Source organism: Tetrao urogallus (genome assembly GCF_951394365.1).
Source record: "Tetrao urogallus genome assembly, chromosome: 6".
Lineage (NCBI taxonomy): Eukaryota > Metazoa > Chordata > Aves > Galliformes > Phasianidae > Tetrao > Tetrao urogallus.
Genome location: NC_136819.1, coordinates 9108116 through 9119908, shown reverse-complemented (window position 1 = coordinate 9119908; position 11793 = coordinate 9108116). Strand labels below are relative to the sequence as shown.

Sequence of the window (11793 nt, the reverse complement as noted above, 5' to 3'; positions counted from 1 at the left end):
CCAATTGTTCTCACTGTAGCAAAGTTCCTTTAGTCAAACTCTGTCCATGTTATTGATGTTTAATTGGATTCTTAGCTGAAAAAAAATGACAAAAACAACTTGGTTAAACTAAACAAAAATATAAGGTCCTTCAACATGACTTTTAAGAGCAATATACAGGTAATGAGATGAAGAAAAAAATAGAATGATAAAATGAGACTGAATTTTTTTTCATCAGTTTCTTTCTTTTAACATTTTAGCTGTTCCAAAATTGTGAGGAAGATCATTTATCTGGACTGTATCATTAGGAAAGGTTTGTAAGTTGTTTATGGGTCTTCACCTTAACTCGTGTGCAAAGAAGAGCCCAGCTGAATATTTTAAATTAGCATTTGAAAAAAATATGGTAAGCTATAAGGAACATCCCATCATCTCATGCCAACATGTTTAGAAATGTTTCAAAAGATGATGAAGATCACTAGACAGAAATCTTTTGGTCTGAGGAGAACAGACTTAAATATTCTCTGAAATCATTTCTAAAGGATACCTGAAGCCTGAAAAATAGGAACAGAAACAAATTAAGAGTAAAAAAGATGTATACGTGGAAAATACAAATATCAGGGTCTCTTTACTTGTAGCAACTATTTCTTTCAAGATTATCTTTGTCCCAGATTTTATCTCCCTGAAGCAGACCATCAGAAATTCAGCAGTGAAATTTGTGCTCTTTGTGGAAATTGAGCACTGTCTCCTTTGCACTGGTCTGGCAGGTCAGCTCTCCACAAAGCCCTTGCTTCCCAGACCTTCCAAGACAAAAAGAGCACAACTCAGAATCCTAACCTTTCACTTAGTCTCCTATGGTTGCAGTCTTCTTTCTCCTCAAAGACAAGCAGCCACTCTTTGAAGCAGGAGTTAAACTCTCACCGGGATATTTCAGCATCCTCTCTCATATTTAGGATATGATGAGGTTGACCCTGCTTACAAACCTCTTCTCTATTGACATGGGAGCTTGCTTGCTCTTCTACATCATTTTTCTGAATAAATGAAACACTAAGAACAAGATCCTTGGTATGGATAACATCACACTACATTACACAGTGTAGAAAAGGCAATGGCATTTCAGAGGAACATTTTCATTAATATGCAGACAGAGTGCATGTGAAAAATAAATCTTTAAGGTAGCAACAGTGAGGACTTTGAAACTGTTCTTTTATTTCAAAACTCAAGTATGTGATACTATACAGTACAATACCAGCAGACTGGTGCAAAATCTTACAATGTTACAGAATTAAATATGATACAAAAAAATAGTGCCCTTTTAAAATTCCTTGTACTAGAAACATCTGTGCTGTGCAGGAAAACAATAGACGTGTCTTGCTTAAGCAAAAAATAAATATTGCACCTCAAGAAATCTATTTCAGTGTTAATGGCATAAATAGTAGATCTATTTCTCATTATCTGTTGTGATCTCTGAACTCAGAAGAGATTTTGTGTGTTTGTGTTTTAGTTTCTGTTTCTTTAAACAGATTAAAAAAAAAAAAAAACTAATATCCAATGGAAATAAACTACATTTAGAATAGGTTTTCTCCACAACCTAGTTTTCTATCCAAAAAGATGTCTTCACTAATTAACTGAAAAATGCAAGCAAAAATATTTAATGTGCTGTTAGTCACTGTGGTCCATTACTTTTAGTGGACAGTTTTCTCACAGTAGGTGTATAAATTAAAACTATTTATATTTTCATCAACTTTATCCTCATCTTTTAATCCTTTTAGAAATCCCTCATTTCTCTCAATCCACTCCCCATAATAAATAATACCTTCGTGGTTAAATTATACTCGCCTTAAACACTGCAAGTAACTCAGCTCCAATTAATACAACTACTTATGAAATTTTGCCTTGTGGACCAAGTTCATGAAAATCCATTGTGCTGAATTCCAAAAGAGGATGAAGACCCTGTCCACGCTCTGGCCAACAAAAACTTAGCACATGCTCAATATTAAGCAGTTGAAGAGTCTTACTGACATCGATAACATTCTACAAGAACTAACATAAGGTGTTGGTTCAACATCAGTGCAAAGGTGAATAAGAACAAATTAATTCAATTACAGACATTGTTATCTATTTTTCCTCGGTATGCTCCAAAATGTCTGTAGTCACATAAAGTATGTATCACAATGTTTGGCATAGTGGATTCTGAATCTTCAGGACTATTTGCCTTTTACTGCCTTATTATGTCAGCAACATTATTTCTTAGCAGTTTTAAGATGAAGAAGCTGGTTCTAATAAATGAATATTGTATTACTATCTGTAAGTTTCTTTAAATAGTAGAAGTATGGGAAATGTCACAGTAATTCTTCATTGTTGGGTATTCTAATTGAATCAAATATATAGCAAACAATTAGCAAGAAACTCTCTTCTGTCTTGTTTAGCAATTACAATTTTAGACCAAATTACACTTTCCCATTATCCTTTTTGAACTTCCTTAAACACTCTATATTCATCCAAAAAAACAAGCAGTATATAGATAATAAAAACCTCCAAACTGCTTATATGTGTTTTTTTTTTCCCAAAGCTAGCAGTGATCTACTATTTTTCTTTGTTTTTCTCCTCCACTCCTCCATGTAATTTTCTTGTAAGAAAGATTTAGCTAAAGATGCAACAAACAAAATTCACCAGTAGGATATTTGTTATTAGCAATAAACATGCAAACTAAATTTCTGAGTGTTAGAAATCTGTTTTCTTTGATAGATTGAGCTTCAGACTTTACACCAAAAGAAGACGAGCTCACGATCCCAGATCTTATGGGATGATACCAAAAGTGCCACCTACACCTCTTTTTAGGTTTTGTTATATATCCCATTCGAAAAATAGAGATGGTCCTAGTTTTACAGTATATCATAAAACACATGTATGAATGTACTTGCATACTGATAATTTCCTTCATGAAATTAAGGCATCCACAAGACATCTTGTCCGACAAAATAATTTTAACCTTTCACTGGCCTTATACCTTTCTACCCAAAAATCATGAACAAAAAAAAAAAAAGAAAAAAAATTACATTTTTAAAACTCAAAGGACGCAAATGTCATCAATACGTCAACAACAACAACAAAACAATGAATTCAGGAAATGCAAAGTGAAACACTAACTGCAAATATGGTTTTAATCATAGCCTTCAAAATCAAAGGAAAGGTGTCAACATCTTGTGCAAATCTTTCTTTTAATTGCCTGCTGGTTGCTGATTAGTGCCAAAACCTTATCATGATTCAATATTATTTGAATCAGTCATTTAAATTAAGAGGATAAAAATAATTATTTACCAGGTTATTATTTTGGCAAGCTATGTTCACAATGTATCACCAGGATTGGTGGGTGGAGTAACTCACTCGTGTAACAGACGTAACAGATGACAACTGTACAGGTGACTAAGCACTACCCTTAACAACAGTGTTCTAATACTGTGCTCTCTCAGGTACCATAAATACATGGTGTTGCTTTGTTATTCAGTGCGTTGCTCATGCTGAAATCCTGAGTTCCACCAGGAATACTGATGGGCAGCAGAACAGCTGGCTTTTCCTTCAGGTCTCTCTGATACTTCATCACAGGAGCTGTATGAATGGTAGATTCCCAACACCACGGCAAAAATGATTATTGCAGCCACTACAAGCCATATCACATTCCAGTGTTTAGAGAGTTTGGGGTACAATATATATAAATAATTAATGATGACTTCAAGTCTGCTGTAAAATGAAAAGAATACCGTTATACGTTAATAATATGCAAATCAATTACTTTGAGCTTGTAAATTCGAGGAGTTTCATATATGCATCATGCATTACTTCTCTTACAAAGAAAAATGCATAGTCAGGAAAGAATCACACATTTGCTCTTTCAAGAGCTGCTATACATTCAAATATAGGTGATATTTGCAAGACGACTGTATGCAGTTACCAAGCAATAGCCTTGGCTTCTCTTTCTCCTACCTGTCAACTGGCAAATCTCAGAGCTTGACACAATTTAAAATTCTGCCTTGTTTAGCTTAACTGAGCAAGCTGTGAACGTCATAATTCGTCTTAAACATTTCCTCAAGAGTTTCATGACTAGTGAGATGACCATCCTGAACATGGCTGGAATTTCAAATTAATAGACATTCATAGTCATAGTAATCTTGGAAACAGTCCTTTGGGATCAGGTAAAGATGCCTAACATCTTGGGATTGGATATTTTATTTGCTTTGGTCACTATTGAATTCCTCTGTAATGCACAAATCTTTTTTGATTTTGGAATGCAGGAAATTGAAGTTCTGTCAAACAAGGTTGATAGAACTCAATCAACTCAAAAAAAAAAAAAAAAAAGCTGAAAACATAGAAAAGTTTTTCAGTTAAGCACAAATGTTTCAGGTATGATAAAGCAGAGTACACAAAATCCATGCTGTATTCAAAGAGCATTCAATGAATGTAATAAATGTGTCCCTCTGCTGAAAGCTGGGATAGCTTTCCATCATAGTGCTGTTCTGCAATGTTTATAGAGTTTCTAGAGAGAGCAAGCATCTGCCCCTCCAAGTCATAGGGAGCCCAGCATTGTTGAAGAGTTCATGTTAACCTGCATTTCCCTTGTGAATGCACATTCTGAACACACTCTAGTGTGGACAGACTGGTGAAGACTTTTTGGAAACGATGCATGCACAAATAAAGGCATCAGATTCCTGAATTACAACTTTCTTCTGATAATATGTGCTACAGAGAGATTCATTTATCACCAAAATGATACTGATGAATGAAAACACTTGTGGAATATTTTTACTTCAAAACCTGTCCCCATCAAGATCAAACATTTTGATGTGCAAAAAACCATAAAATTTCAACCAACATATTAAAAATAAAAATTTTGCATTTTGCAATTGTACTTATGTGGAATAAATCATTTTGTGAAACTAGTTAGTTCAAATATCCTTCCCTAGACTGGAAGAAAACATACTAATAGCATAAAGCACACTTGATTGGTACCATGAATATAGTGTCTCCTACCATATGATCACATTATACACCAGTGTCTTACCTGCTTTTCAGGCTTTTTATCTCACTGTCATTTTCACTTTCTTCATGTTCATCATGACTTTCTTTTGGTGTCTCTTCATCTTCTTCCTTCAGATCCTGAAGTTCTTTGGTTTTCTTCAAGCCCTCCTGATAGCTTTAACACAAATAATTTTTCTTAGTCTGTAAGCACATTCCTATGTAATGAGAAACTGGCTTTATATTTTGCTACATGGAATAAAACACAAATAACTCTGTTTCTGCAGAACTGGAACAGGACAAAAGATTAGCTATGAATATACCACATAGCCATCCTTACCTAATAGATTATTATATTAGCTCTGTTAGCAAATTTATCTTGGAAAAAAACAATTATAATCCTCTGCAGAGTAGAACTTCTGTTTATTGTAAAGAAGTTGCTGTGTATTTCTGATTATTGTTTTTCTTAATCATTTTGGGAGCCATAGTGGTGAGGCCAGACTGTTTTCAGTGGTGAGTGGAGACAGGACAAGGGGAAACGGCAGGAAACTGCAGCATAGGAAGTTCCGCACAAACATGCGCAAGAACTTCTTTACAGTGAGGTGACGGAGCACTGGAACAGGCTGCCAGGGAGGTGGTGGAGTCTCCTTCTCTGGAGATGTTCAAGACCTGCCTGGATGCCTACCTGTGCGACCTGCTGTAGGGAACCTGCTTTGGCAGGGGGGTTGGACTCGATGATCTCTGGAGGTCCCTTCCAACCCCTACAATTCTGTGATTCTGTGAACATTTGCTAGATACTCTAATTTGGAAAACAGATGCAAATTCTGGAAAACAGACACAAATCTAGACTGAAGGTGTATGACCTGTTGGAGTCGGATCACAAGCAAAATTTAATGTCATGTTAATCAGTTCCATGAAACCTTTCAGAATATGAATTTTAGAAGGTTGTTCTGGAATGTCCCATCATGAAGGTGAATGCTATGAACATATGAGCATCCATCCAACTCAGAATCTCTGAAAACAACTGGTTCTCTCAGACAGGCTAACATAAATAAAAGATGAAAGTTAGCAACCACAATGAAGGCAAAAGTCATGTTAACTCACATCGTTTCCCATATTGCTTCAGTTGGGACTGTCTTCTTGAAGTCATATCAATAACATCACTCATTTTGCATTTAGAATTACACTACAAAAATACATATGGTGACACATATTTACAATTTAATTCTCATTAAATATTCCCACCCTTTGTTATATGCTTCCTCTTCTATCTTGGCTTTAGTTTCAGGATTGATCTCTTCCAGCCCACTCTGTGTCACTGCAGAAGTAGAGGTTTCACAGTCAGGCTCTCCATTTGTCTTTCCACTGCCAAGACAAAAGAGAAAATGAAAGCAAAACCAAGACTGTTGAAATCTTTATATTTGGAGTATACCACCGAGTAAGAAAACAATCAGTATGTGTGACTCCTGATCCATTAATGATTATTACAAACCTATCTTTGAAGGAAAATCTGCAATTTTTCACTTAAATGTATGTTGGAGAAATGTTTTGCAAAAGAAGTACGTACTTGGCAAAATTTTAGTTTCAAAAAGTAACTTAAAAATAGTAATTACAATGTTTATTTCCTTATTTAAATAAAAATCGTATTTGTTTCATGGCCTGCCTATGGCATTCATTTTTCCTTTTTAAAAAAAAATAAAATTCCTCTTTTGGCTTTCTAAAAATTGTCTTCGAAATTTTCTCTGCTACATCAGAGGAAAAAATAGAAATAATTCCAAATGTTAATTTAATAAAGTATTCTTTTTATATGCCTCTTAGGTACTTTACTGACTTCGTAGTAAACTGAAATTCATACTCACCTTACACACAAGTAAAAAAAATGTATAAACACATACATACCTTCTGTCAATAAATTTTTTCCTAATTAAGAGCTGTGTTTAGCCTAAAGATAGGCTATTGAATATTGCTCATTTTCTGCAGTGCTCATCTGCCCTCATTTCTTTATGTCTGGGTCAAAAAGTTTATGTGATCCAGATAGGAGTGAGCAAATTTAGCAAAGATGAGGTTTAATAAGCTCAGCAGCAGATCCCATTCCAATTCCTGGAATCTATCTGACTATCTAAATTAATGTTGATTGATGTCATCTGAGAGCAACGGATTTTCATAGTATCATTTTCAATTTTTCATATTGACACAATCCTTATTTTCATTTGGGCTTAAAGCTTCTTAATTTAAGAACTTCTGTACAGTTTCAAAAGATGGTCCAAATCTTGCAGAGTTCTGTTGAATTGTGACAACTAGTGGCAATGCTTATTGCCATAGTTCACAGCTTTGTTTTCCTAATTATTGCAGAGTTTCAGTCATGATTAAGTACAGAGATAAAGGCAAATATATAAGATAAAGTCCGTCCTATTTCTGCACTAATCAAAAATATGTGAAAGCAATCATTCTGTTCTGACTTGTGCTATAAATAGTGATATAAATAGTTTTAAACTTGTATTCTATATGAAACTTAAAGCATTCTCTCCAACTTTAATTCAAATAAGCATTTAAGATATTTTACTGTGATATTGTGAATAGTTTAAACCAAAGTAGTAACAATTATTATTATTATAACAAATCGACATGTTTTGTAAGTTTTACTTCTGAAATATCTGCAAGTAGCTTCTTTATAATATGTAACATTTCTTGAAACAAATATTTGAAAATGAGCCTGACTTTTTTAATTTGTGCTCTCTATGATGATGATGGATATGAACATGTCATACTGTGTATGTGTATATACACGTATCTCGATATATAAGCACGAATCTATGAGTACATGTGTTCCCAAATGCAATGAGAGCTGTACTTGTAATGGTAACAGTTTACAAATACTTTGTACAATGGATTTCATGTGCCTTTCGTTCTCATCCCAGAGGCACTTTTCCATATAATCCACCTATGCATTCTATTATACACTGGTTTTAAATTTCAAGAAATTGCATGAAACTCAGTAACGTGTCTAAATAAATTTCAAATGGAAGAACTTAGAAGTTTCTTCTAGAAACCTACAGATGTACATGCTTTCCAGCACTGAAACTCTCTGCCTTCCTTGTTCACATAACTACTGTTTTGATGCCAAAGTGAAACTCTTTAAACCCATGGAACGACAAATATAACTATGTGATGATAGTACATCTGCACTAACGGTAGTAACAGAGTCAAAAGGGCACATATTTTAATGAAAAAAATCTCCTTGCAATTTATAGGTTCTATAAAAATGTTGATGTTGAGGTATTGGCCTGAAAAACAATCCCCTCTTTCATATTTCTATTCCCATTTTGTTTTAAAATACAAACTTGTCAGGCCACAAGGCTGTTAAAAACAAAATCTCAACCCGAGTGCTTTACTTTATCTGAATGCTCAGTTCACTTTGTACTAAAAACAAAACAAAGCACTCAATTTGCCACTGTTTTGACATATACAGAATTTTAGTTAATCTAGCATTATGATAAATTATACTTTTTAATTTCATATATTTTTAATACAAATTTTGAAACCTACATGACCCTGAATATCATGGCATTTCTTATCAGCCTGCAACACACAAACAAGGCCAGAGCAGAACACAAAATTCTGTTACTAGAACAGTGAAGTTTAAGACTATACATACCAAATGTTGCTCATGGCCAATCCAAAGTACAGCATGAATGCATTGCAGTAAATATAAAAAAAATCCACTTGCATTACACGTAATACTCTTAGTTTTGCTGAGTTCCAAACGTAGGAGTACTCAAATCTTCTGATGCATTTTGTATTTATTGAATTGCAGTGGCTGCTGGACTGTAGCAAGCAAAACTTAGTTCTCAGATACTGCTTGTAAATTCTTTGGACATGAAAAAAGCCAAAATAATGGTGATAGAGTAAAATACAGTTAACAGGTCTTGAATCAATTTGGGTCAATATTGTGTCAGTATTTCAATACCTCGTGCACTGCTATATTTTCTGTCACAAAAATTGAAATTGTATATCAGCAACATTTTCATTTCATACTATTCAATACATTCAATAGGTAGTGAATTATCTACAGAAAACTCACTTCTCTAAAACAGCTGGCAGAACAGGATTAGATGTTAGATTGCTCTTTCCATTGCTAGGTGATTCAGCCTGTAAGTTGAAAAACAACAATAAATGCTATATCCATGAATAAATTTCAAATAGATCTTCAGTAAAACAACATCAATATGCTACTTAAGTTTCCTTCTCTCATCCACTAGCACAGTATCCTCATCAAAGAGCCCACAAGTTAATCCTTTCAACCACAATAAACAATGCATTTAAAAACAAATAATATCAAACCTCTACAATGCTTCCCCACTCCAGATAGAATCCAGTCTAATTCTTCATCATCTATTGATCACTAAACAATAAAATAACCCTTCAACCCAACAGGATTGTTTTTGTCCATCCTTTTGTGAGGATGGGGCCAAATTTAACCAATGGAAAGGCTTACATATTTAATAACCATGGCTTGGTGTATGCAAAAGTATTCTAAACAAAAAATTCTGTGTTTAATTTGTGAGTTTTGCTTACCAGAGATGGCATTGAAGGTATAGGTGAAGCTGTTGGTGACTGACCAGGAATGTTTAAGGAGTTAAATTTAGGAACAACAGCAACGCTGACTCGCCTCCGAGGCATATTCTATGGTAAAGAACATTTTATCTATCATACAATAAAATAGGCTGAAGAAAAGTTTTGCAAGTTAATAGGTGACAAAAATGTAAGTTAATGCCAGCATCGAGCCCTTGTGGGAAGGGAAAGTTGGCAGCAAAATTATGCTGCTGTTAGGCTGTGGTCTTCCCCAAAACTTCGTATCATACTGTCTGGTATGGCAAGTGCTTGGAGAAGAATGAGGCTTTGTACAGGGCTGCTGCTCATTTTCCTCTCCACTCTTAAAGTTCAATGGGTGAAGTGACCAAAGAGGTATGTTCTGAATTGGTGTCTTCAATTCTAATTAGAGGCTATGATCTTTGGTTAAGCCAGCTATGTAACCATACCGGGAAAAGTACCAGCGTCACAATGACTGGAAAATAATGAAGTTAAATATGATACTCTTTCCTTGTTATGTACACATTATGATAGATTGTATCCACTATTATATATTTATTTCTTGTAAAATTATGTATTGTTACAGAAACAATAACATACATTCCCTTCACAACAGAACAGCCTCCTTCCTCACACTTGAGTTGTTAGCATCTATCTAGCATTATGTGGCATTGCTTACATTTCCCAAAGCCGACTGAAACAATAAACATGCTAGCATTACACAAGACATAACTCAAGTACACTCAAGATAATTCGAGCTTTTGCTGTCATGAGTTAAGAAGACAAATAGCTTACCATATGATAGACAATTAGTGAAATCTATGCATCCCAAGGAGTAAGAAACCCAACCAAGTTCCTTTAGCATCTACCAGCTTAATCTTAGTACATACCCATACTTTTCCAAGATTCTGCTCTAGATAACTTTACAGAAAAGGAGTTAAACATAAGTTTACTGAACATATGCATGGGATCAGCTACTCCATGATCCTGGTTCTAGACAGGACCAATTATATCTATTAATTAATGACAGAGGTCCACATAATGTGCTCCTGAAAAACTTTACTGGAGAGTGAAGTCTTCTTACTCAGCACTCAGAAGTGACAGGAATAAACAAAACCTAAAGAACTACAGCCAAGAAAAGAGTAAAAAGATGAATAGAAATACTAGACTCAATAATGCCTTTCATCACCAGATTTCAGAACAGCCAAACTGGTACTTAAGTCCCTCAAGTTACTGGTTAAGTTAGGAGGTTTTAAATAAAGTTGAACTCCAGCACTCTTGGAAGTACTAAGCAATTTTAGAAGAATGTGTAAAACAATGTTAAGGTACATACATGATCTGAGATAATCTCCCTGTATCAATGCTTTGTCAAAGCCATACAAGATATTTTGATGGTAACCGAAAACTATTTCAAATTACTATTTGCATCTATCTTCTGAACACAATTGTAATTCTTAAGACAATGAAAATGGTATGCTGCAGGATTCCCTCATTAAATAGAAAGTTTTGATCCAAAGTTCAGCATCCTCACCAAAGAACTAAAGTAAAGCATAGGACCTATGTCACTACCTGCAGCAGAGGTAGATGGCCTGGAATATTAGTATTTGTAAATAAATAGTTCTCTTTACACTTCACAGCAAGCATTACTGTTATCGCATAGAAGCATGAAGTCATTCCTAACCAGGCATCTAAAATTACAAAGCATGGATACGTTTGCACTAGATTACACGAACAATATTGAGAACTTACTGTTACCATATTAGAATACAGACTATTAAATTTGAATGTACATAGACATTGCAAAAATACCTTTCCAACAGTAAGAGACATGGATCTAGATGAACGAGGTACTCCATCTTCTGCTTAAAAACAGTACATAAGGAACAATCTTAGAATATATAAGTATCTTCAGTTGTGAATATAAATGACATTAATATAGCCCTTGTCAGCATTTTAAACTCAGACATACTGTATTTGCACAATGTCTCTTATGACTGCCTATTTATCTGTCATATAGTTCTGGCCTTATATACATCTGTGGCAGAAATATGAAATGACAAAAAACAACACACACATAAAAAACCCCATTACTATTCATACTGAGGTCATAAAAAAGCCCACTAATTACCTCTTTATACAAGTTTTTTAAAAAGAAAATACTCGTATTCGAGCTTCTGCCTCGAAAGCTAAGAATGAAAAAGTGGCAAAAATAAT

The 11793-nt window shown here is 34.5% G+C and overlaps 1 protein-coding gene across 1 annotated transcript in view; it reads right to left on the bottom strand.

Moving 5' to 3' along the window:
- Positions 1-3476: 3476 nt before the first annotated feature.
- The window catches only part of IRAG1 (inositol 1,4,5-triphosphate receptor associated 1), a gene marked incomplete at both ends in the record, with an annotated part of 33913 nt that continues 25596 nt past the window's right edge, over positions 3477-11793 (bottom strand). The window contains 6 exons of the mRNA XM_079537222.1: positions 3477-3717; positions 5036-5167; positions 6235-6354; positions 9071-9138; positions 9565-9672; positions 11389-11441. Coding sequence (XP_079393348.1) covers positions 3477-3717; positions 5036-5167; positions 6235-6354; positions 9071-9138; positions 9565-9672; positions 11389-11441 — 722 coding nt within the window. The remainder of the gene's footprint in view (positions 3718-5035; positions 5168-6234; positions 6355-9070; positions 9139-9564; positions 9673-11388; positions 11442-11793) is intronic.